General features: G+C 45.7%; 1 protein-coding gene across 3 annotated transcripts in view; it reads right to left on the bottom strand.

Annotated features, from left to right (window-relative positions):
* LOC114878534 (irregular chiasm C-roughest protein-like) overlaps nucleotides 1-27,394 on the bottom strand; it is a 138,980-nt gene that overhangs the window by 30,451 nt on the left and 81,135 nt on the right. For all 3 annotated transcript variants that reach the window (XM_029192448.2, XM_029192449.2, XM_029192450.2), the window contains one exon: nucleotides 3,514-3,857. In XM_029192448.2, the coding sequence (XP_029048281.1) occupies nucleotides 3,514-3,857 (344 nt within the window). The remainder of the gene's footprint in view (nucleotides 1-3,513; nucleotides 3,858-27,394) is intronic.

Genomic DNA, 27,394 nt, shown 5'->3' with positions numbered 1-27,394 from the left:
AACACGAATTTTTCTACTTTTCTTATTTTCTACTCCCTGTCCGGTTGATTTACGGCTGTTTTATGTAGTTTCGACCCCGTGCCGTGGTCAAAGCGTCCTTGGGACTTGAACATTCCCGGAAACGGAATCGGGCGTCGAACTCGTGGGGTTGTTAGTTTGAGAAAACAAACGATACACGCCACAATTTACGGTTGATTCCGGGCTCTCGGCTGTTTCCATCGGGAATTCGGAGTAGCGAAACTCGACGATTCTTCCGGCATTGCAACGAAACGCTTCTAAATTAATTAATCCCGGCGGAATTAAGGGGAATTAAACGGTAGAAACTATGCTGGTCCGAAAGTGGACGTCAGCTTCGAGCAATGCACCTCAATGGAGTTAAAGGTTGTCGTCGAGAGTTCGCCAACTACTAACACACGCAACACTCGTGTCTGTTTCATTTGTTATGCGCCCCTTTCGCGAGCTACAAACGCACCGAGATTGTTATAATTTCATAGAAATAGAGTAACACGATGCCCCTGAGCACTGACTGAGAAGAAAGATAATCCATTTAATTCTAAATCGACTCTCTTTTGCGGACGAAATCACTTTAAAAATACAGTTGTCACCTCCGTTTCTTTTTTTCTATTTTAAAGAGTTCAACGACCCACGATTTCAAGCGCTTTTAAATTCAACATCGATCGTTTAAATTCTTATGCTAATACCTAGGCGATAATCATCAGGCTCTATTCGCGTTCGCCACACACGAACCAGCATACAATCGCACACGGTGACCAAATTCCCTCAAGTCCTTGGGACTGAACGATCTCGGAGAAGTGAAATCTCGAAACTGGTAGTACGCTCGATTCGACGAAAAGGTCGACCTGAATACTTGAAGCATCGACAGCGTTTAAAGAGGAAAGTGTTCTCCAAGCTGAAGGTAGGCAAGCTAGTAGGAGGCACGCAAGTTTTGCCGAGCAAACGTTCTCGAAAAGTAAACGGAATAGGTATGGGTAATAGAGTTAGCTGGTACACCCTGTATGTATGAAGGGGCCGTTGGCTTAAATTGCCTCATGCCCGCTCGAATCTTATCGCCCTGGGGCGTCGTGATTGTTAGGAGTGCTGCTCGGTCCGTTGCATGCCGTGCTGGATACGGCTTTCGCTCGCATTTCGCGACGGTGGGATCGTGTGCGAGTACGTGAGAGGTCGCACGAGGGGTATCCATATAATATCGATAGTCGATTTGGTACACGGTGTATCGCAGAATCGGCTGTCGGCTTAATCCTCATCGCGCGAAACGCTCGGGTTCGCGTCGCTTTCCCGCCCGGAGCAAATAAAAGGAAAAGCCGAGCCGCGTGCAGCCGGTAAAAGCCAGCCAAACCTGCTGATACGTGTGTACCCAAAACCGTATGGTCCGCGAGGGTTTATTAAAGCGGCGGCGCGAGAAAATTTTTCAATGGATAAACCACGGATACAGCTAGCAGCATTTTGTTGCCGAGTTTTCGAGGAAATACATCGATTCGATTTGCTAACTTTTGGTACTTGGATGTTTTCAAATTGGATTCCACCTATGATGATATTATTATCGTGATAGTGATAGCGCAGTATGGTGGGCGCGTGTTAGTCACGGAGAAATTGGTAAATCTGGCAGCCGCAACGGGGCGTGCGACCGAAAATAACCTGCGGCTGCGAATCGATTAGATTGCCTGTTTCGCGTTGCCAAAGGAATTCTTTGCGGTACGCGCGTCGGTTAATTGGCAGGTAATCGAATAAATGGCCGACCGGTTCATCCTTGTTGGCGAACGGCGTGTGAATTCCAGCGGTATCGGCCCCCGAAAAACATTCCCGAATGGGGCTACCTTGCCTCGATTTCACCGATCTCCAACCCCCTCCGATGAAAGAGGAAAGTTTCCTCGGTGAATCGTCGTTAATTCCGTAGGAGTTCTCCCTGCTTTTCGACGAAGAAGCAAACGTCCGAGGAGGAAAGGAGAGGAGAGAGGTAAACGGTCGGACACGGACGAGCAAATGTTACGTAAGCGAGGCACACATTTTTCGGAACTCGTTAGAAAGGCAATTTAACTTGCCCGCTCGCGTCCCACGTTAATACGACCACGTTATCGGCTTTCCGCGACTTTTCCCGCCTCGAACTTTCAGCTCGCGAACGCACCGTTTTCCTAAACAACGCTTGAAGGGGTGCCATTTGAATTTTTACCCCTCCATTTTCCTTGTTTACCTTTTTCTTCTTTTTCTTGTTGTTTTCGTAACTGTTCCGTCGACGCGACGCGACGCGGGGAATTGCAACGTATCGCATAGCGACATAAAATATTTCGTCGCGTCGCTGTTTCCGCTGTTGTTCCTCTATTTTTCTGTCCGACGACGCAACAAGAAAAGGGGAAAAAAGCGAAGGAAATCAATAGGTGGTCGCAGGAAATTGAATTCGACCCGCGTAAACTGGCCAACCTGTATCGCAGCTGCGTGCCGCCGATGGCTACTGCGAAAAAAAGAGGAAGAATAAGCGTGAAGGAAATAGCGCTGTCGGTGAAACGCGACCGAGACTCCATCGAGATTCATTCGATTTCCAGTCTGAAAATATGTTCAACCCTTTAGCCCCGGCACGTCTGTTCCCGGTCATCGAGTTGGATATCTATTCCCTGTCTGACACTGAATGCGATTGATGGAGGGTGCAGTTGGTTTCTCTTTTTAACTTTTGCACCCCTAAACGCGCCCCTGCCGATCGATTATACCCAAGTTTCTGCTGTCTATTTCATTCGTAGTCGATTCACAGGGTTAGTTTGTTACCCGTCGTTATTTCTGTCGAGATTCCGAGGTGAATTCATTGCTCGAGGCTCGAAGGGTTGAAATATCAATATAATTCAGGATCCAACTAGCGAGGTCCGATATTTTATTAAAATTTAAGAGGAATATATTTTCTTATAAGATCCCAGGAAACGAAAACGGAAATTTTCAACGTTGCATTTCACGGAAATAAGCTTTAATTTAAAGCAATAATAAATAAGCTTGCTTGGAAAAAAGAAGAAAAGGAAGTTAGAGAAAATACACGGCCATTTCTATTTCCAATTTGTTTACCATCTCCTGTTCGTTGACGTATTTAAGTATTTCCCAATATCACTGTACCGTCTTGTTCGCCGTGTTAGGTGTACCGCGTAAAGAGGAAAGCAATCTCGCGAATGCCTACGGAGAAGCGTGTCTCTTCTCGAGGACACGGTGTAATTTAAACACGGCGAAGACATCGCGACGGAATCTCGGAAAACACGAACGCTATTCCGTTCTTCTTCGCAGACAGCTCGCGAAAATGAATTCGCGAGGTCGACCGAGGCGTCCAGATTAAAAGCAGCGACCCGGTGAAAAGGTTCGAGGAAAAAACGACACGAACGCGTCATCTATCAAAGGAAACTTTTAGAGTGTAACACGTGGCACGAGTTGTGATTAGACTTCGGATCAAGTTCAATATGTAGGTACATGTAGTTGGAAGATTCGGGTCAAGTTCAAAAGAAAAATTTTCTCGATTCTACTCACCTTCCTCGTCGCTGCCGATCATTGCATAACGCTCGTATCCTGTGAGATTCCTCACAGCGCCCAGACCGAAGTCATCCTTTGTCCATTGTATAGGCCCCTTCTGGTCGAGGACCCGGCAAGGAAGCGTCACTCGGCTGCCAATCACCGCCGTCTGATCCATTGGCTCGATCGCGAATCGTTGATAAACTACTTCGGTGGTGGTGATTGGCTTCACTGTGGATGCTACCGGTGACACGTTCGTCATGTTCGCGGCCGACGAGGTTGTCCTGGTTCCCAGTGTCAGTAGCAACGACAGCCAGATTATAAACGGCGTCGTCAATCGTGTCGCGTCCCTTGTTCTCCTGCTGAAAATCAAATCGTCCAACCAGTTAGTGAAAACTCTATTAAATCCTGTATTTTAACATTTAAACGTATAAATTTCCATTTGCGTTCGCGTACATTCATTAATAAAACATGGACTGTAAAATTCCATGTTTTCCTACTACGATGCGATGGATCAAAGAACGATTCCTCTCGTTCCAGGGATAAAGCTTGAACGTCAAACGAATCGCAGCTTCAACCAGCAGCAGTCAAATGGTTAAGTAGAACAAATAGGGGTAGTCAGTTGTGGTTGGAAAGGAAAATAGAGCAGCCCATAACGAAGCGGTTAACGACCGCGAATGAACGATTAAAAGTCGACAACTTCGTAACCCGCGTAATATGTTTCGTGTCGTAAATTTAACTCTCGTTGTCAGGAATCACTCGTGCCTTTAAAACTTGACAATATTTGCGCGTAGCTCGCGAAAGACTAGGTGCTCGTAAATTATCACTCGAATCGGATCGAGAGGAGGTGAACAATCGACTTACGGATCCAAAGGTGATATAAAGGCGGCACTAATAACGGCGACGCTCGTAACGCACTTATAGCGTGGCAATAATATTCTCTCGGTCGGTTGTCGTTAAAAGCAACGGAGGTTGGCCCGTCGAGTTCGTTATTTAACTTTCTTCACCCCCGCTTTCTTCCTCTCCTTTTTCCACCAACCACCGGCCCGAACGTTTGAAGCTTGTTTAACGATCTCGCAGACGGTTGTACACACCGTTTTACCTTCGAGCCGTACTTATTTATCTTTATAGTCCCATCGGATTCGGAAACGAGAACCTAGGCCCGAGAGAGCTCGTCGCCGTAAATGGGACGATAAAACTATAGCCGGTGTACTAGTAATTTATTATTGCGTTGTAGAGCGACGTTACAGCTGCTAGCGCACGTGATGCCACCATTATGAACAGAGCGGTGCAAGGGTCCTGCTTTTCTTCTTTTTCCATCCTGTTTGTTTTCTCCTCCCTTTTTTTACGAGAGTAATACTGTTTCGTCGTTGCAGCGAAAAAATACGTTGCAATTATTACGTCGGAGACGTTTTACGAGGACAAAGAGTGGACGATCTTGCGAGGGAACGACGAAGAGGAGGGTCAACGCTAAACGATCGAGAAATACTTTAATAAAACTCGATCAACTCCGTTCGTTGCTGCGACAATTATGTCTGTGGCCCGGGGCGACGTGATCGATATTGAAATTCTTCATAACGAACCATATCTGGTTGCGCTTCCTCGTTCGCGTAATCGAACGGATCGGTCAACGAGATTGCCGTAACGTAGAAAACTCCTCGATTCTCTTCTCCCTGTTCCGCCTTTTCAAACGAGTTTGCGTTCGAACGAGAAACGCAACAGTCAGGCGACGAGTGGTCCGCTTAATCGTTCCATCGACCTCTCAATTAACTTTCATTCGTCTGGCTGACGTTCGAATCGTTCCACGTCGCGTCTGTACCGCCTGTCCGCTTGTCTCGATGAAAAGATTTATGACCATACCGCTCGCTAGTCATCAGAGTTCATATAGAACTTTCGATCAGATTCCAACAGTTGCCATGTGTAAGTCTAGTGTTCGTTAAGTAGACTTATCGATAGACTTCGGTAGAAAAATAGAGATGGGACCGAGTTTAATACGTATCATTTGAATTAATTGGAAAGAGAAAAATTTCATTTCTAACTCTAAACGAAACACACCGCTCCACTCATTCTCCTTTACTCCATTTATCGCTCTGCTACGCTTAAATCGGCATAAATTGCTCGTTGAACGTGCAGAAGATGGTCGAGCATTTCATCCTTGCACACCGTGCATCAACTTGTCCGTAATTTGCCCCCTTTTGTTCTCAGTGCGCGCGAAAACGTGGCACGCACGCACCGTATGAAAAGCATTCCGCTCGTTACACGTAGCGCTCGTGTTTCTTAGCGACGGAAAGTTGGACAAGTCGGTGGTCCATTGCATCGCTGGCGGCATAAGGGTGGGATGTCGTAAGACGATCGTACGACATCGCGTGGCCTGCTGGGTCTTACGAGCTCAATAGGATAATAACCTCGGCTGGTCGGACTGGCGACCGAATCGTTTCAATACCAGCCTACCGCGTAATGGGGCGTAATAATAATTGCGCTTGTGCCCGCTTTCGTTGCGCCCACCTCGTCGTGCTCTGCGCAACGCATCCTATGTGGGCCACGTTTCCTGTCGTCGTTGACAAATGCCTGGATCGGCTGCGGCTTTGCGGCTTTGCGGCTCGAATCGATAGGCGCCACTTTAACGCCGTTCTCCGGGCTCTTCCCTCGTTTCCGTGGGAAATGAAAATACCGAACGGCAACGCTTCTTCCACGAGAGAAGGATTCTCCGAGTTGCATGCGAATACGACGAGAACAGGTAGGATAAGGAGGAGGTGCAAGCGATCGCGTTCGAAGACAACAAAGAGGGGAGAAGATGCGGGCGAAGTTGGATTCCGTTAAATTGCGAGCGATATTTTTCTGCCAAGCTCCCATTTTCGCGCGGAAATAACCACGTAGCTCATACCGAGCGATTCAGCTTGCAAGCTGCGAAATAGTCTGTTAACGAGATACGAGAGAAATTTCAATTTTTCGAACGACAGCCAGCTCTGTGTAACCAGTTCATCTCACGATTGATACGTTTAATTATTTTCGATCAGACGCGAATGTCAACAGGGGCTTTGTTTGTTATTTAACCAGTCTGACATTATAATTCAGGAATTACGTTGTAGCCCCCGGTATGCCGCGATAAATAATCATCGGCAGCAAAAATTTCAGAAATTTATCGCTCGCTCGCCGGTATTTTTCCGCGTACGAACGGCCGTGCCATCGACGATCCAATCTATGGAACGATGCCTCGCAAATCAATGATTTTTAACCATTACCGGTCGCCATGCGATTCCGTTGTCCCGATACAGTCGTTCGTTATGTTCACGAATACCGGCATAATCGCGGCTCGATCGAAACGAATGGATCGACGAGTCGTTAAAAAATCCCGTATACTGCTGAAAAAAAAAAGGTACGGAGGAAAATATTCGTTAGCCTTTATACAACGAATGGCTGAAAGGTAATTAAAAGTTTCGATGCTACATGCAACGAGGCTAATGGGACGCTTCAGTGGTTGGGTTTGCAAAAACTCAAGGCTGAATTTTAGTTTCGTCCAAATACAATCTATCGTCAACTGTATTGCATACGTCTGATTTTTTTTTTTAAATCGTTAAGTTAACGCGCTGAAATCCCGCGTGATTATGCTTGTTTCTCTCGTTATTACTATGCCGATCGTTTATCCAAATATACTATTTTTCTATCACAGTATTTCACAATGATAAAGTAGTATACTTTATCAATGCGCTCTATCCTCCTTTCTCCCTTTTCCTCTCACTGTCGTTGCACAACCACCAATTGAGCTATCGCGTAACTGTACGGCCGTAGATCATGTTCCGCCGATAAAACGGTACCACACAGAGGAGACTCGCGATAATTAATTGGCAGCTGCTCATCCGAACAATTACACCTGAATGCCGCGGCAATTATCAGCGCGACGCAGGGACGGCGTCGAACAAACGCACTCGTTTGTCGCGCGGCTGCTTACGCGCGTCATCGAAATGTTGACGAGGGAACCGGATAAAAAGGCTCGTCGAGAAGGGGCTTAATCGAGTTCCCGGCACGTTCTACCGTCGGAGAATGCCACTCTCGTCGCGGAAATTATGTAAGCCCGTGGCTCGAACAACATCCACGTGTATTACGGCTGGAAAAATTCAAGCGAGGCTGCGTCTGACGGGTGAAAATCGAATGTACCAGGGTTATGATCGGAGCCAAAGTCGTTTGAAACACGGTCTGCGTGGTCGGAGAGTCAAGCCGAGACATTCAGCCTCTGATCAATTTGTCATTGCTCGGCCTGTAACCAAAGATACGAGTCCCGAGAGGACGGGGTTTCTGGAAACGATCAGCCTGCGTGTACGCGCGAATACAACCGATCCTGGCACTCGACTCCTCCCACTTCGATTGCCGTATAATGTTGAAACCGAAGATATCGTCTATCGGACAAATTTATTGACTAAAATGTGTCCTGTATATCTTCCACCGTTTCAGAGCTATAGCTTGACCCAATTACGAGTACAACGCATGATTGTTCGCAAGTTGGATGAAAAGGATTTAAAAGCTTTTAGAAAATTAATCGAATTGAATTGTAGCACTGAACAATGGCAGCCACCATGGAAGGTAACGTGTTAATCAGGATAAATGGTCCCTTCGAAAGAGACACGATGGGAATACTCCCTTCTCTCCGGTGGTCGTTGTTTTGCTACGCCCTCGGTTCGTCGAGCGCCGATAACTACGAAACCGCAATATCCCTCCCCTATACGCCTTTCAATTTGAATAATCCGATGAATAAATTTGCCAAAGCATACAGCCCGTGCAATCGCAACAGCCCGTTTATCTCTTCTTCCGACCAGTCTCCCTCGACCGCCACATTCCAGTTGCATCGTCTAATTTTTGATTGGCTTCGAGAAACCGTGTCGGACTTATCGTTAAACCGTGCCTAGAATGGACCAGCCGAGAGAGATCAAGTTACCACGATGAAACTGAAAATTCCAGCTCTATTCCCGGACAGATTGTTCGGCATTAACGAAGCCATTAGTACTTTCTTAACTTTTCCTGGGCTTCCGGTTGCAGGTTTGCGCGAGAGGCGATCAACGTCGACCAGCTGACGCGCGAAAAAACCTTTCGAGTGGGTTGAACCGACTCGAACATATCATTTTTATCGAGCCAACAGCTCCACCTCCTCCAACGGATAATCTATAATCGCTTCGACGGATTTCGATTAAATATCTATTAGCTGGCGAGCTTTTTGAACGGACCTGTAAAAAGCGAAAGGAAAGTAGGTTGGATCTTGCTGCCGGTGTTTTATCCGGATTTCCTAGGAATTTTTATTACAAATCTTGACGTATTAGTGTCAGCCTTTCAACACGTAAATGGTACGCTACTTTATCGATTTCTTCTTTCGTTCTACAGCAAGCTTGTACTTTAAATCTTCGTTTATTTCCAGCTCGGAAATTTATCTGCTACGCTGAATGGCATAAAAGCATAAATCAGTAATCCGGCAATCCAAAATTCTTGTCACAAAAACACCATTTTTTCTATGAATTTCCCTAATAGAGGATGTCGTTCTATGTCGATTTTCTTTCGATTCGCATCCCCAAGGTGCACGCGTAGCCGGGAAATTGATTTGTTATCGCGTAACAGTTTTCCCGGAGCGTGTTTGTTCGTATCAGTATTCAGGGGGCCACGAAAATTGTTAAGCCTCTGGCCCTGGCTAACCTGGCTCGGCTAGATGCAGCTAGCTGTTGCAACGGGGACGCATTGTGTGCTCACACAACAATGAACACTGCCGTGTGTGGACCATCGTTGCATACGCGAGCAACAATGCTAAACTGACGCGTGTGCCTGCACGAGAAATACGAACAGCGAAACGGGTACCTCGAGACGCGGAACGAGACAATGATCCGTCAAAATTTGAACTTTTCGTTTCACTCGAAAGACGTTCGTTTCAACCGTTACATTTCACGCTTGAAATATTTACTAAATACACGTGTGACCAGCGGGGTTTAATAAAATGAACTGCAACGTTCCCGGTCATAGGTGATCACCACACGTGTGAACATCATGTGACTACTTCAGAGGCTGGCGCGTTGCAACTGCACCGGAAGTGGCGCGATACCTTACGCCATCCACCGCTCTATGTTTCACATCCACCAGTCCGTCCGTTGTTTATTTAAGCAACGACTGTTGTACAAACTGGGCGTGAGACTCGGCATCAGTTTCACCGGCTGCGAACTATTTTTATGGAATCCATAAACATCGCAAGAACCCCGAAACCCAGCCTCGTCCTAGACCGTGAACGAACTTTGTTTCCGTTAGAACCGATGATACGATACGGGGGTAACGTTTACACGCTCGCCAGGGAAACGTGGTCGGGAGTTGAAAGGCTCGGTCTCGATTTTCTCCCTCGCGACGTAACCTCATGCTACAAATTAGTACCATAAAAAGAACCCGTGTCGAGAAAACGATGTTTAGCCGGAGAGTTTCGTGCGTTCCGAAACATGGCGCCGCGACCGCGTTCCTTTTATTGACTTTTCTCGCTCTGCTATCTTTCTGTCTCTCTTTCCCTCTGTTCGCACTGTTCTCGTCGACGATCGACCGTGTTCCGATTCACGCTCGAATTCCTTTCTTAATGATACCTTCCCTTTTGCTGCTGCTGATTTTACAGAAAACGACAAGGGTTAAGGGTTGCTCCGTGCTTCATCGGAGGACACACCGCTGTATCGACTGTGTTGTGTTTGCGGATGGGACAGCTTTAGTTTGCCCTTTCAAGAATTACCCTCGGGCCCTTACGTAGAAATTAGCATAGGGTAAAGCTTGTGGGGAGAACTCGAGGAAATGTTAAATGGTTTGAGAAGCTGCCGCTAAAGCTCGCCTTGTTAACAGACAATCATAACTCTTCGAAATTTCCTACAATTCATCTACACCGACTAGCTACAATTTATCTTCGCGTTCGTACAACTAAATCACGAGCAACAGCCAAATCCCATGGTTTATCCGAAGGGTCGTTTCCATCGAAGCGAGATACTTGACAAGACGTCTCGAAAGACACTGGACAATGGCCTGGCCGGAATTTCGTGAGCATGTCGAGAGCTTAAGCGCGTTACGTGTACCCTTTTATGCACGAGAAAACATCCCATTCGCTGGTTCCGGCTCTTCTTTTCCGTAGCCACGTTCGAAAGCGAGTGGCGTCCCAGGAAAACGAGAAAACCAGCGCACAGGACACATACAATGTCGGACTAGTGCAACGTGACAGTAGGTTGGTCGCTTCACAATAAGGGAACACTCGGTTGTCCGGTTACACGCTGTGATTTAAGATCGTGAACTCGTGGACCGGGTATCCATCGAAAAATTTCCATGTTCGATCCAGGATGTTCATTGTTTGCCGTGAAAGTACGGAGCTATCGAAGAAGGATCGGAACCATTGGTAGATTTCTCCTCGCCAAGTTTAATATTCCAAATTACCGTAGACAATCGCAGTGTGTTCGAATGGCGAGCGGAAATAGAGGAAGGTTAGATTGTTCAATTCGCAGAGAAGTCGTTAGGTAAACTTTCAACTCTAATCTAACAATCCGACCCATCGATTTTTCCATCTGGTGTTGTACGAATTAACACGGCGACTGTACGAATTCGTGGAAAACTCGCATTGTTAAACGAACGAGGTCGTTATCGGAAAAGTATCGACGCAGCGTAATATTACAGCTGTGGTTACACAAGGAAGGGTCGTCGGCTGGTCGAGGACGCTTTACGATGGAATTAAATCGTACCAATGGCCGGGAATTCGTTCTGGGAATCAGATTTCATCAGACACGAGTTGATGCAACGAGATGGCGAGAGCTCGTGGCAAAGAGGCAGTAAACGTTGTACTCAACTCTGCTGATTCTGTCTCTGTATGCGTTTCTGTCTCTACGTACGCGCTCCCCATACCAACGTACGTACATACGTATGTACAATATGTACACGGTCACGGTTCGCATCCCTAGAGCGTATATATCTGCAATGCAGAAACGAGACGACCATGTAAATTCAATATTTGTGCCACGATAGAGTGATCATTCTGAGGAGAGCTGGGATAGGTTAGACACTTAGAGCTGCTGCACGAAGATGTCCAGTAGAGCGTTATGGATTATTTCGTTGGGGAGATGTGTCTGGAGAAATTTCTTGATACTATAGGGACTAATACTGGCAGGTAATTCGGAAGACGTTTTAATATGGAGCTCGTGTTGAAACTTATGAAAATGAGAATTGGAAGCATTGAGTTCGACGATCCCTAGTCCGGCCAGAAATAATTTTAAATATTGGATCTGGAATTGTGTTGAATTTTCATACAACTCGGTTAGCCCCACGAATTGGTGAATTTTTTCCTGGAAGCCGCAGACCGAACAGAACGACCGATCGATCGGTTAATTCATATTTAAACGACGACGGCGCGGCGTCTAGTGCGAGAATCGGCGGGAAAGAGGGGAACGAGTAACGGTGGAGCGTACGGTCTCCGAACGAGCACTTGTCAACGGAGCTTTCGCGTTAATCACCAAGGCTGTCTCATTACGAGAATCAAAATATCCGTGACAGAGGCGGTCGTATCGGCGTACGGCAGCGACGCGGCGAGACGCTACGCTGTGCAAAGAGGGGTGCGCGCTCGTGTGTTCGCCCACACACGGTGTGCCTGTGGAGGGTTTGTCAGCCGGCAACCCCTTCTAGGGTTGACCTTTCGCCGCGCGGATCGATATCGTGAAACGATATTTCCTCATTACGCTCGCGAGCTGCCATCTCGACTCGCGGCCGTATAAATTTTCTCGCCGAAAAAAATAACAGTCGAACGCGTTTCCCGGTTAGCTGCGTCCGAGGATTCGGGGAAAAATGGGAGCGCGACAAAAAATGGAGATTGTCTATTACCGTTCTGCCTCATCCGCGAGGGAAATGATTCATGCGAGATTACCGTACGATACGTGCACATGTGAGGCACAATGTGTACACTAGTGGGTATGTGTAGAACAAATGGAAAAAGAAAATGAAACGCAAAAACGTAAAAAAAAAAAAAAAAAAGAAAAAGAAAAGAAAAACACGAAAGATACCTTCCCGCTTCTTCCATGTTTTTTTTTCTTTTTTTTTTTTTTGTATAGCCCGAGGAAACTGTCTCGGGATAATTACACCGTCTTTCTGTGATTTTAATAAACGCGAGGCTGAATAGAAACAGAGCTACGTCTCGTCAGGAGTAATTCTTTTAGCGGGATGAAAATTTAACGCGACGCCTTGTGAAACGAAACAGAAAGAACGGACGTTCTTCGTGGTGGCGTTTCCTTATTCAGAGCCGGAAATATGAAATACTTCCGCGATGTATAAAATTATCGCGCGTCCAGCATTATTCCTCGTCTGGCCGTTTAAACGGCCGCGTGTTCGCTCGTTACAACGTCTGCCCGACCATTTGTATTACACTAAACTCCATTATCGTAACCGGGCCATCGTTATTCCATTACGATCCACGCCTCCATTTGCCTCGTAAATTACTTTATCGTTGAAAACGGCTGGACGAATGAATCGGTTATCTCGTTTGAACAGCAACGTCTAGCATCGTTGCCGGTCGTTGCGACATAATCGAGGAGTATCGAGGCTAGCGAGGCGCGAACCGAATGGATTAACGACCATCAAAGTGGCTCGATGTCCTTTCTACGATTGACGTTTCGATCGCAACGCCAACTCGGACCACTAAGGCCGCGATAATTCGCGCTAATTCGATTAATCTTCAATTAATTACCAGCCACGGCTGAAGGGGACGCCATACGGTGCCCATATCCTGCGCTATGTCGCATGTCCCGTTAACGATTTCCAACCGGATTAGGGCGACAAATTCCTTACGTCAGACTCCTTATTGATGACAATCGACACGTGTTACCAATCATCCCTAAGAAATTCATCACTCCATCTTCCTCGTCTGTTTAACACGTTAACTGTCACGCTTTTAATAACTGACCTCCCGAATAGTCATTTTCAAATTTTCAGGCAGCTAAATTTTCAGATCCAATTTCTATACACGTTCAATAAACGAGCATCCATTATTTACTACATTTTATCGTTCCATATTACTCTTTTCAGCCAAAATTACCTCTATTTATTCAACTACAGGCACGTTGCCCAAATAAGCACATCATTCAATTAACTTCGTTTTTCATCTTTTTTCCGAATGAACGAATCGATTCGATTTCCCTGCCCCTCGTAGCCCCTCGAGCATCGCTAACGTTCGTGGCCCAATCGATCCGCGGTTTCAGCGGTTTTCAAGATATTTAACGAGCTTGACAACCAACTGAGCACACTGAACAAAGTGGGTGAAGGATGAAGGAATTTCGTCCAGGTTGTATCCAAACAACGATGGATAAGACAATAACGTCTTTACGTTTGCCAGTGGAATAATCAGACTATCGATAACCTTGTTTGACGGGACGAGTGAAGGATAACATCGAATGTCATTTACACTGTGAATTTCCTTTTGTTTTTCAAAGCGATCGAAGAAAGATTTGGAAGAACGTGTAGAAAATTAGAAAAATCGATCAGTCCCAGTGATTTCAGGAACGACAAATCGGAATTCGATCTTAATTTGCGGTTCGATAGGGTGCTTTTTTCACCCCTTTTGATGGAAAAAGAAGGGATAACAGGATGCCGCACCTAATCCTGTCGTCGCGTAATAGATTAACACATCCAGTCAGGGTTGGTGATCGGTGCAAAAAAGCCGAAAGAACAAAAAGCCGTACCGGCGGCAGAGCGAAAGAACCGTTCGATGACAAGGGGCTCGAAAGAAACGCGAGATAAATAGGTTCCATTATAGACGATGTCTAGGCACTTCTATTATCCATACGATATTTATTTATGCGAACAATAAAGCGGTACGCGGCGAGCACTCAACGGCCTCGCGAGAAACTTTGTTTTCATCGTAGGTTCTTCTTCGTCGGATGCTACGAGATCGTAGGAGCCGAGAAGCGTAAAAAGCGAGCGGCGTCAATGAAACTCGCGGCTCGAAAAGAGGAAGAAAAGCATCGAAAGGACCGCGAAAAAGAAGAGAAAAAAAAAAAAGATAAAAGAGAAGAACGTTCTGCCATGTTACACGATTGCCCTTCTCTAACTCGTCGCAGCACAGATTTAACTTTCAATGAGCCCCAGTCATCGCGAGTTTAATTTCACGATTATTTTATTCCCTTCGGGGCTAAAAAGAGTTAAGTAGGTTGAGGGTGCTCTTAATCAGCGTACCTTTTAAAGAGGGTAATACCGCGCACAATTTTGCTTAGTGGCCACTAGTATTAATTTCTTGTTCCTTCCGCTGGCTGACGTCGTGTTCGTCGAAACGACGAGAAAAAGAGACAGAGACAGAAATGGGGGGAGAGAGAGAGAGAGAGAGAGAAAGAAAATGGGTGAAAAAGGCTGAGAGATAGAGACGGTCGATCGTATATTCTGGGGATTCAAACGAAATTCTCGACCATCCTGCTGATACTCATAACGCGTTCGCGCATCCGACAGCACTTAATTCGATACGGATTTCGGCCTTCATTATTTCGCCAACTTTCGTTAGCATTGCTAATTAGACTGCTCGCTGAACCACCAGCTAACACTGCCAAGTTTTCGTGAAACTTCCCTTGTGCCGGATGGTAATAAGAACAGTCATTATTATACTGTTTACAATCTTTCAACGGGGGTGAACGATGTTACACTTCCCTCGTTTCTGATTTTCATAAAATTTCGATTCAGATCCTTTACAGAGTGAAGTAGGTATCAAGAATCATTTTTAGAATATTTCATATAAACATTATACACCTTTGTAAAATGACTACGGTGCAAAAGTATAACAATTATTTTCCGCAAAAAATTCGAATAGTATTAGGAAATAATCATAGATATTTGATAATTAGAATCGCTGCTCGCCCTCGATTGTCGTGTTTTTTTCTTTTTGCATTCCGTTTCCAGCGGACGCAAAGAAATTCTTGAAAAACGAGCAAAGGATGAGGATGTACGGGCTATGAATAATGCTTGTTTTCGGAGTACGAGCAGCAGCGTAGCAGGAAAGTCTCTCAGGAAACGCAAATAAAAATTAAAGCAGATACGAGACGGTATCTCATGACATAATCGGGGAGACTGTGGGAATTAAAAAACGTAATTCGCGGACTTTTGCAAGATTACAACTAGCCACACGTTTCTCATACCGTTCCGCTAATTTTTCTTTTCGTCCTCGTTGTCTTGTTTCGTCGTGAGGGTAATTAAAAATAAGCCTGGTTTCGCCTACGGGCGTCGATTTTCGCCGGGAAAAACCTACGGAGAGAACAAACGACTACATTTTGCCACCGGCGACTCGATTTAACCCTTTGCTCTTGAACCATCCCTTGTGCGTACCGTACGCGAAACGTGGCTGTCGTGTATAATTTCTAATTTCTGGTTTCTAATTTCTAACTCCTGTCAAATGAAAAAATGAAACAATTAATTTCGTTTTTTTTTTTAAACACCCTGTAATACACCAAAAAAGAAAAGCTTTGAGTTGTTGAAAAATTTATGAAAAACAAGTTCGAGTACAAAGGGTAAAAAAGGGGAAAAAGGTACAAGTTGTCTGCTCGTAATCGGCCACGTCGATTGCACGTTTCTGGGTCACGAGAACTGAAGTACGGCGTTGTTGAATATTTAATTGATCCTTGTAGTCGCGTCCTCCGCCCGTACTCCCCGGGGCGGTTTTAATGTTCGCGAATAATTTCCTCGCCTCAATGGCCGGGTAACAAACGCGATACGAATACCCGGGAAACACGTAACAAAAAATTAAAAAAAAAAAAAAAAAAAAAAAAAAAAAAAAAAAGTGAAGAGCGAAAGCAAAAAAATAGAGAACGGATAGTTTACGATGAATATTTACAAACATTTAACGTATCGCGTAACCTCCGGAGATGCTCGGGGTTGTTATGAATAAATCATAAGCGACACAGTGGGAATCGAAAGCCGGCGGAGTGGAGGGACGGAACATCGATCAGAGAAAGCTTCTCTTAACGAACAGGAAAGAAGAAAACGTGGATAGAAAGCTCGAAAAGAGCTCGATCAAATATTATTCCGAGCCTCTTTGTTTTCACCGAGTTCGAAGCCACGAAATCCTGTATTCTTGGTATTCGTATTTTTGCACCCCCTTTCTTTTATCGTTTCAACGAAACAATTCAGTGGAATGAAACGAAACGCGCAAGCATCTTAAGGAGTATTCGTCGTATAAAACGGAGTTACGTCAGCGATCTCTTAGAAATCCCATCGAAACGTATTCCGTTCGTCCTTATTCGTTGTTAATTGCGTCGAACGAGATTGAACAAAGGACGAATGAAGCTGTTCGTGTCACCGTGCACGTGAACGATGACGAGGTTCGTGCGTCTGACAACGCGTCGACCGTTTCTACTGCGTCCATTGCCCGACCATTCGTTCTTTCTCCACTTTGAGCTAATTCGAGCCGTAACGAAGACAGACAGCCTCTCCATTATTCGCGATCAGAAATAACGGGTCAGACCGGGTTCATGGCGTACCATGACTGACGACAAACGACGGTATAATTCAGCATCAACTTCGAAACGAGCTATTCTGAACCTTTGCTTTCGTAACAGCTCCTGTCTAATGGATTGGTTGTCTCGTGATAACTTTGTTGCGAGCTTGCTAAAGGTTATTAAAAATTCAGCCTTGAACTAAATACGGTCCTGGTAGCCTTGGACGGCAGCGTTCGATCCTAAGATTTTATGAAACTAAATTCGTATAAATTCTTGGATCATTCGAGAAGTGTTAGATCTCGGCTAGATTTGCCAGCGTGAAACACGGATTCGTGAAAGCTCGCGTGTCCCAGCGACGCGAGAAGAAACGTTTTTATTTCGCGCGCGACCGCCCGAAAGATTAATGGCCACGTTTCACCGAGGTATTCACCTACGATTTCGCGAGCTCGCTTGGGAAAATTGTTTAATGATTGATAATCTATCCGGGCTACCAAATTAAGCTCCCTCGGTGGTAGCCGTTGCTCGCCAACTTGGCTCGTGCATCGCTCGTATCGGCGCAATGAGAATAGAATAAAACAAACGGAGGAAAAAAGAGAGAGATGGAAAAGGAAAAAGCTGCAGCGAAATGAGATTTGCTGTGTCGACCATAAATCACACCAACGGGCTTAACTACTTTATAACCGTCCGGTGGAATAGGCAATGTTATCGGTGAATGTTTCAACTCGGTGTGCTTCTATTAAAATAAACCCAATGGTTTATGCCAAGTCTTTGTAGCGTAACCACGTGAAAAAAATCCCATGCATAATTCAACATTCAATACTGATAGAAATCAGTAGAACAAGTCTGAGATTTCTCCGACAACTGATACATCGGCTTCGTAGATAAATCGCATGGTCTCCTATCGAAATGTACTAGATTAAAAATTCTTTTACGGTAAAAATCTAGTAACTTTAATTGCCAGCCGCGTACCGTTTTATATGTAACTGAAATCACGTCCGGATGGTCAAAGGAAGAGCAAGCAAATGCCAGGAGTACGAAATAAGCTAATGCAACATGCAGAAAGATATGGGAAGAGTTAGTTTGCAAGTATATCGGTCGGCTGAAGATTTTATCAAACACTCTCTCGTTTATATTTAATCGGCTGGTGTATTTGCACGAAACCACGTCACGTGTTTGCTCACGCTACCGCATCAGCTGGAGACGTTTATTGAAATCTTGCGTTTTCTTCTATGTATCTCTAGAATATCCACGAATACCGGACCGTTCAATATTGACCCGACTAGCCGCGAACGGAGGACAGACAAAGAATGTGCATCCAGCGTCGACCAAACTAAACTCGTTCAACCAAGTCCCGGTGGTCGATCGTCCCGAGAAATTCGCAAACTCTTTGTCCCTGTTATATATACAGATAGACGAGGGGCAAGTTGGTAGACGGAAGAAGCGAACGGTGTACAAAGTTAGACTGTATCGTTCCTTTGTTTTGGAACATGGCGAAGTTTCAGCCAAGGAATTTGTAAATATTTCAGAGCTCCGGCGTTGCCCTTTGAAGTACACCAGTCTAACGGGAATAAAGAAAAGAAAACTCGAAGAGAAACACAATACCAGCCACGGTTACGTCCACGCGGATCTTCTTTCCCAGTCGTCGCACGTACTTCATGAGACTTTCGCGCGAAATAATTGCTTCCGTTCGAGACGTGCAACTATTTTCCAATTTTGGTCATCGGTTGGTCGAAATCGGTCCAGTTGTCTTGCAGCAAATACGTTACCGAGGAAACGAATCTTCCGTAGAGGTAAAAAAGTGACGTGGGAACTCTGGTACTCTGGTCGATACTCGAGAGGTATGTACCACCGAAAGTTATTTTGCAAAAGTCTTTTCTTTCACTGACGCAAGAAACTAGAGAATTTTTTGAGGAATCTGATAGTTTTGCGAAGAACTGTACAAACAGAACAGAATCCTTTGTCATAGAAACCAATGGGACATGAGCTCATCGTGGCTTTCGCGAATAAAACCGGGTATATGGATTCTTTTGAGAAATCTCTTCGTGCGTCCTCGTTTTCTGGCTTTTTCTACTACGCGCGCTCTGTTCCCTGTTCGCGAAACATGCCTTTTTTCTTTCCCAGATATACGTCTCTAATACATTTTTATCTTCCTCCTCGATACTTATGTTTCAGCGTTCCCTCGTCGCGACGAGCGCGGAATGCATAATGATTTCCGTCCTGCCGATTTCTCGACTTGAAAAGCTCTGCTTGACCGAGCATACTTTCCCATGCGATATCGTATCTCCTCGAATGCAACGTGTACAATAAGTCAGAATTGTCTATTTCGTTTCGTAAATTACAAAAAAACACTCCTTCGCGTTTACCATTAATTCTTACCTCTTCTGAACGAGAATATAATCATCGATCGTTCGAATCGTTCGAATCGTTCGAATCGTTGTCCCGTTGAATTACACCGCTCGAAAATTTCGATTGGCCTCCTTCCGGCGGAATTACAAGCGGAAATCGTTCCAAGCTTATCGAGACGAAAAATTCCGACGATCCATTAAACCTGTCGCGCGATCAAATAATTTATCTTCCAGGAACGTGCAAGTTTCTCCGGCCAGTCGGACACGATTTCGAGACCGTACCTTCGATTAATTCGACGTATCCCGGTTCCGAGTCCGTTGAACGACCATCACGAGTCGCAAAATATCGGCCAGGGATGCCTGATCGGACCGAGCGTCTCCTCCTGTCGTGACGTTATAACGCACGACCTGGTCGAATGGATCTTCCTCGATGGGCAGGGAACAAAGTCACGATATGTCTCGCTGGTTCGGACGAGACCGGAGTTTTCTGCACCACTGAATGCGTCGCGATTTCGTTCGACGATCGTTCACTGGTTTCACGAGGCCGCGGTGACCCGTACCAGCCTTCCACTATGTATTCGATGTTTCGCATTGATCTCAAGGATCCTTGCTTTCGGCTTGAACGGCTCGTCCTTGTCGACTGCGTCGCGATACGGTGCTTTAAATCTCTTATCCGATTGATTTGGTACGCGAAAAATTAGAAGAAACTGCTATAACGTTTTGTACTCGTTGGTTGCTTTCGAATTTAAAAGTCAAATTAGATATCAATTCAGCGAGTGACTAAAACCGTTAGTTACATTACAGATTACAGATAACGTATCGGTGTTACCACATCTGCAGCTGTACAGGCTAGATAAAATAGAAGTAAATATGTAGACAAGCGAGTAGAAACATAAATGTTAATCATGTTTGCTAGAGTGTTTCAATCAGATAAACCGATCCTCTGTCGCTCATTGTTGAAACAATAAACTAATTGTGTCTAACCAGAGTCTACCAGTCTGACCATCCTCTTTGACAAATTGGAACTCGTCAGAAACTAATTATCTTCCAGTGATCAACAACTATACTCATCAGATGCTCAGCAATTAATGCGCACGTGTAATGGAAATCTTCGTAAGACGCGTCGAGGAGAATCTTTCGAACTTCGAGATAACGTAATACTAACACGCGCGTCTTCTCGTGCGTGTATGCAAATTAGAAACGGGTAGCGTGGTTTAATTAACGATCGATGCATCCTGCGAATCATTTATCAATCGCGTTGATCTTCGACGCGAATCGACGAGCCACGAGGAGTCAGACCAACTGACGACGATCTAACGCATGCCGCTGCTCTAATTAGTTGCCTCGTGTGCATACGAAATTAGGGCTCGTTTGGAAAACGTGCGACGCGAGACAAGAAGGAGTCTTAAACGCTGTAATTCTAACGATACGAAATTTTCCGATCCGGTGAGGTGGATCTTGTTCTTTAGAAGCGTCTAATTCTTTTCTTCTTTAGAAGCCATCGATTATCCCTTACATGTTTTTCTACGCACAGTTTATGCAAGAGGAAAAACGAAGGGTGAAGCGTTTCGAATCGCTAGTACATTGTCGCGTTAGCGAGGGGGACAAGCTATTTTGTCGAACGAAATGGAGACAAGCGTGCGTTCAGGTAGCACCCTTCACGCACGTCCACAATATGGAGGTTCACCCTCCGGCTACGATACCCCCTATCGCGCTCGTGTGTTATACGGAACAGCCAGAAACAAAAGGGTCTGCGGTAAGAAAGAAATTCGCCCCTGTCTGCGGGCAGATAGAGAGCACCAGGCTGCTAATTAAATATATATCTCTATAATCCAACTGCACGGTTTTATCCATGGCAATATTTTTCCCTGGTCTAATGATAATACCCAGACCCGTTACCATTTGTTTCCCGTCGAGGGGAACAATTAACTTCGCTGCCTGGAGCCGATTAATTTATCGCTCTTCGTTTTGCCATTTAAACGAGCCAGTTTTCGTTTTAATCGCGAGCAATTACTTCTTTTGAAGTTTATCCCTTTCACGCTTCTTTTCGATGCTTGTAATCGAGCGTAATTAATTTTCAGATGCCTTTGATTTCGAATATACGCATTAACGCGTCGGATGACCGAGACTTTATTTACAGGGTGAAACTAGGAATTTATACTTCGGCTAGGGATAGTACGGTTTCGAGCGTGCCACAAGCAGGGGGCTTTTATCGATCCTCGAAAAGCTAGAGAACGGCTAATCTGGCCGGACGGTGTCCTTCCAATTAAAAGATAGAAGCCACGGTATCGAACGGAAAGGGATGATACTGTTCAGTCGGTTAATTGGCAGCTGCCGGATTTCGACTGCCGATTTTCCAACTGGTCCACGATTTATTTTAATTTTCCCCAGGGCCAAGGGATAGAAAGCCCGCTCTGGAAACAACCACTTGATGTCTCACACTTTTCCCCGCCATTCTTTTTCTTCACCGCCCACTTTATCATCCCTCCTCTCTCTCCTCCGACCACCTCCTCCACCTACTCCTCGTCCATTTTTCCCTTTCTACCTGTCCCTCTCGTGCTCCGTTCTTTTTCATCGCGCTCATTCGCATTCAAATTTATTCGAACACATAACACACACGCGCGCGGTATGCTCGACAGGAATGCATTCGCGTGCAACGGGTAAAAAGAGTTGGCAGTTCGCGGAGCGTGACATTCGCTCTTCTTCCCTTTCCTACCTTTTTTTTTTTCCTCCTCCCACCCCCATCGGTGCATTATTCGACGCATTGCGGCTGCCTACGCTTTTTTCGGGATGAAATTCCACTCTGCTCTTCTCCGCTCCATCCTTTCGCCACGTCACCATGCTGCATCCTTCGATCTTTCTTCATTTGTACCAAATTTTCTTCTTAATCAATTATTTCCGAGGATCTAAATTTTTCATTTCACTGGATCGTAGCGAGGACTGTATCGAAGAATCTTAGTGGCTTACACAATTTCGAATTGGTTATTTGAAACTCGTTCGAGGCACGTGTGACAACCAGACGCGACAACTATCGCGTTTATCCGCGTGTTTCACGAATTCTATTCGTACAGTAGCGTGTCCAGGAAGATTCCCAGTTACGAACAGTCGGACTGGAAGCTTTGGCGAAGAGAATTGTGATGACATTCCACGCAAACTACGATTACACCGACTGACTAGCTGATCCATCAATGGACAATACGAATGCGTGGGAGTTGTCGTGGCTTCGAAACTGAATATGACTAGAGATTCATTTGCAAATTTGAATTTTTGAGAAACCTTTCTAAGTTGTGCTTTAAGATTTATAGAGATACTGTCTCACCAGGAATTCCAATCGAACAGCTTTCAAAATTCATGGCAACGAGAATGCTTAATGGCAGATGTTTCGTCAAGAACATCCTCCCCGGTACCGTTCGACACAGATTGTTCGACGATCGCAGAATCCCGCAAACTAGCCGGTTCAGGCAAGATCTCAAGTTTTGTGGGTGGTAATCCCTCAGACCGTAGTAGAGAGAACTCTCCTTTTTCCCAATCTATCGCGAGCAAACTAACCAGCTTGGAAAGCAGCACCGACGTCTGGCGGCTGGCGAGTCCCGCAGGGGTTGGCCGTTGGTAAAGGGTGGAAAAGGGAATTCCGGATTGCCGCATTCGCACCACACCGCACCGCACCGTGTCTCGAACCCCATTACCGTCGTTCGAGGCCCGATACGAACGAGCTACGTAACGCGAACAAACAGCGCACCCTCGCCATGAGTCGAGACGTCTGCCGCAGAATTAAGGGTTCGTAAAATTCAGCCGGCTTGTTCCCGCGGCTAAGCTACGACTTCTTCGACCGGCCGGCAATCGTTATTATGCCGTGACACACAGCCTGCAACCCTCGCAGTTTTATTATCGAGCGTTATTCTCGTTATCGCAGCCCCGGCTAAACCAGCCAGCTCGTTACACCCAACGTTTATATTCGTTTTCTCTTGGTCAACTACCTTCGAGAATATTGATACGACGTTAATCTGTCAGCTGCATTATTTAGTAATAAAATCGTTACTTTATTCCTACGAGTATAGGAGAAAGTAAATAAAGAAGAGGTAAGTCGATGAAAATTGACATTTTAAAGTAACGATAATGGTCCGCACGGCGAACTTTATTTACAGCTGAAGAAGAGAAAACAGTGAAGTCCGATAAAATTTACATTCGACTACTAGAGAATACGATTGCCTCCAGACTGACCGATCGACCTTTCCACATTCCCCCCTCGACTACAGTCGTTGAAAACGCGTTTGAATCCACTAGCGAGACCTCACTACTTTCTTTCTTTCTTTCTTTCTTTCTTTCTTTCACTCTCGTCTAGCCTCTCTTTTCGCGCCATTTCCCTCTCGACGATGAATCTTTCAGCGAGGCGCGTACTTTCGGATCGACCCTCCTCTCCCCGTCCCCATCGTCGTCGTCCTCGTCGTGGAAACCATGACGGAGGGGGTTGGTTAACGACCCCGAGGCGAGAGATTGTTCCGCTGCCAATATGCTTCAGCCAGCTCGCGGAACGTCATTCAGCCGGGCACGTCGCCGAAAGATAATTCACGGGAATAACGAGTGTCTATTCTGTCGCGGTGCCGGGCTTCGTCTCTCAATGACTGGCAATTACCCGTTTTAAGGTTAAACGTCGGGCAAATGCCATCAATAAATTCGTTTCAACCCCTGCTGGTGCGGTTTCTACCCTTCGTTTCCGGCGGGTTCGTTGGCCCCTCGCGTCCAGCTAAAATTAACAGCCGACGAGGGGCAAAGTTATTAATTTTTAACGGGTACCTCACGAGTCTCGATTAAGACAGCTGCCTTTACAGCACAAACTGAACTCGTTCTCTTCGTTCTCTTTCGTTTGGTCCTTCCTATTTACCATCGGCGCGGCTAGGCGAATTGAAAGCGGCATGAAACTCGTTGAATATCCCTCGCTCTCCCGCGGAACCAGCTAATTTATTCGACTTTCCAACCAGCAGCTTTTCCTGCTTGCGCGTTCGCGCGCGAGCAAACATCGTCGACGCGGTTTTCTGTAATTAACAATATGTCCGCGGCGAGCTTCGTTTCAGCGCAACTTCAATTCGTTTTGTTTCGTTACGTGAAAACGGGACGTCGATTGTCCCGAAATATGTTCAAAGAATATACAACGAACAAAAAATATTCGTTTCACATTTTCACGTTTGCGTCGACGAACAGAGAAGAATAGATTTTTCATTCTTCTTTTTAACTGTTTGCAGGATCGACAGGAGCGATTCGAATGCGCCGCGCTACGAGTGCCTGCTAATTCTTAACCCGTTTCGAGCGGTTTTCGCAATTAACGCGTAACTACGTTACAGGACTGAACGGACAAGCTTGGCCACCTTTTGACGCCTCTCCGCCGACGAAAACTCGTTTGCCGACCGCACGACACGCCGTTAATTGGGCCTCGAACCGCCTGCAGCCTCTGCACAACGAAACAGCCCCAGCTACCGCGCACATTCTGCGGCCGTCTTTTGCATAAACAATGATCGCAGCCTGGGGAAATCTTGCTACGTGTTAATAAACGAACGCGCTATAAATTTTTGGCTCACTCTTTCGTGGCTCGTTAAAAATTCCTTCAAACAACACCTGCACTACCGTGCTCGATAATCGCGGTTATTAAAAGCTTCACGGTACTCATACCTGGTTACGAGCTTCGTGGAATACTCACGCGGAATTGCAAAACATAAATTCCACCCTGAGCGCATAATAACGAGGCGTGATCGAATTTCAGCACCTTGTCGTCACTGAGATTCTGATCTTTGATTAACAAGCTATCTTGTATCCGCTTTGTCTTCCTATATGTGAAAATTATAATTCTATTTCGAAGGAAAATTTGTTTTCCGTTAGGAGAAGTATTCTGAAATCTGAAATACTACGACATAATCGAACTGTCACAGAGAAACGATCCAACGAGATTGAGCCAACAAGTGCGCGGTGCGGTTTACGTAGACCGTTAAGACGGCAGCAAACTGGTGCAGAAAGAATCGTCTGCTGAGCCAGCGGCTGTCCGCGAAGACGAGAAGCTGATACGTGATCCTATTCGTCGCGCGTCACGTCGAAACCACCGCGACGCGGCGAGACGTCTCGACGGCGAGAGCGAACAGCGTCGTTCGCGGGGATCGTAAACGTGCGAGGAAAGTTCGCGGCTGAATGCAAACCGTAAAACTATCCGGTGACGAGTGTGACTTTTTACGAATCGCGTATCGACGTTACGCGGTCGACACGCGTCGTGGTTTTGCTTTTTGCAGCGTTTCAGAGCGGGCGAACGTGCACGGATTACGCGCGCTCTCGACTTTCACGCGAGACCAGCATTTAATTACACAGATCGAACGGGAAACGTTTCGATCGCGCTTCAATTTCAACTATTGTAAATCTACTACGGATTTCCATGCACTATCTATGTATCCATTTAAATAAACAGATGATTAAAAAACATTGAAATAAGGTTTTCATGTTTGAAATGTAAACTCGTTCGAAATCAAAAATAAACACGATGTAAACGGAAAACGGAAAGGAGCATTTCGCCTGAAGGAAATCACCGTTTCCGTAACGGCGTGATCGCACGTTCGCATTACAAAGTGAGACTAGAAAACGAGCAATTAACTGCCTCTGCCGACTGTTGCAGGACCGGCTTGGTTAAGGAACACACGGGACTATAGCTCGCAGCTATTGTAACTGTATTTCCCTACTGGTTGTAACTTTGATTGGACAACATGTACAGATCGTAGCAAGATCTACAGAGATTCGGCACTGGTCTGAGATTTCGGTTGTTCCGAGTACGTACACAATGCCAGAAAATAGTGTCAATAAGGGAGAAACAGAATCCTGAGGTATTTGAAAGAGTATTTTATCCATTGAGTTCGCGATATGAAGTTTCTCAGACGTAACTTTCACTTCGATTCAGCAGAAAGTTACCACTTGAGATATTTTACCTTACATTTTCAATTCACTTCTGAATTGTGCGCAAGTTCGGATTGGAAATTATAGCGATTTCCAGGCACGTTTTAACGTTTGCTTTACTTAGACAGGTAGGTCTATTTAAAAGGGAAAATTGCCACTGGTCCCAGACACGGACGTAACGCGTCCCTCGTGTTTCCGCTCGCACGTTCCCGATCTCTGCCGCTACCTAGCTAACCCGAGAAAATGAGAATCCGTGGGAGGAACGGCGTGTGTCGAGCCGCCAGGGACACGCGACCCGCGTTCAACATTTAAGGCACGATCTAACTCAGCCGCCAGCCAAACGGCTCTTGGATTTGAGTAATTAAACGCGGCTCGGCCGATGTTATTCGCGACGATCCAGGACCTAACGTTTCGCAACGAACGTGTGTTCCTCGCCAGTGGACCGGCACGAACCTCGTAAATCTCCTTTAGCTGCATTATTAAATATATTCCTCGCGTTTTAGCCGACCGTCCCGGGGCCGAGGGGGTGAACCTTCGTCAACACGTACTCGGAAACTAACCTCCAAAGACTTTTGGCCAGGTCCACGTTGGTCGACGTGACAGTTCAAAGCTGATCGATGAAGCGTTGTCTTCGAAAAGGATTCAGGACAGTCCGACACGACTTCGTGACATAAAGGTATCATTAAATTGCACTTGTAGTGTGTCAATTTAAAGTTTGAAGTTCGATAAAAGTGAGTATATAAATGTAACGATACATAGTTGCATAACCAACGCTCCACATTGCGGTTAGTCGTGTCCTAAGTTCTCGACAATTCGAGGTCTGACTAAAGCGAGTTCGTACTACTTGAATTTGGTTACGTTCGGCTTTTTCTTTATGTGCTCCACTTTCGTAGCTTCAACTTGTAACTACCATGGTACAATTCTCATCAACGAAGAACACCGACTCCTTCTAACACATAATTCTACGAAATTGAAATCCCCGAACCCTAATAAAAGAAAAGGTTGAGGAAGAAATGGCAATCAACTATGTATGATAGTAGACCCAACAGTCTCCTCTTCGATGCCCGGTAGTCCATTTCTTTTTTTCCAGGACTCGCTTTATTTCTGATTAGATTCATCAACGACAATTCGTTACTAGCAGTCTCGCGAGGATATCGTCATCAGAACGATCGATCTACTATCGTTGAGACG

Source organism: Osmia bicornis, chromosome 1, assembly GCF_907164935.1.
Source record: "Osmia bicornis bicornis chromosome 1, iOsmBic2.1, whole genome shotgun sequence".
Lineage (NCBI taxonomy): Eukaryota > Metazoa > Arthropoda > Insecta > Hymenoptera > Megachilidae > Osmia > Osmia bicornis.
Note: the sequence above shows the minus strand (reverse complement) of the source record. Positions and strands in the feature narration are given on the sequence as shown.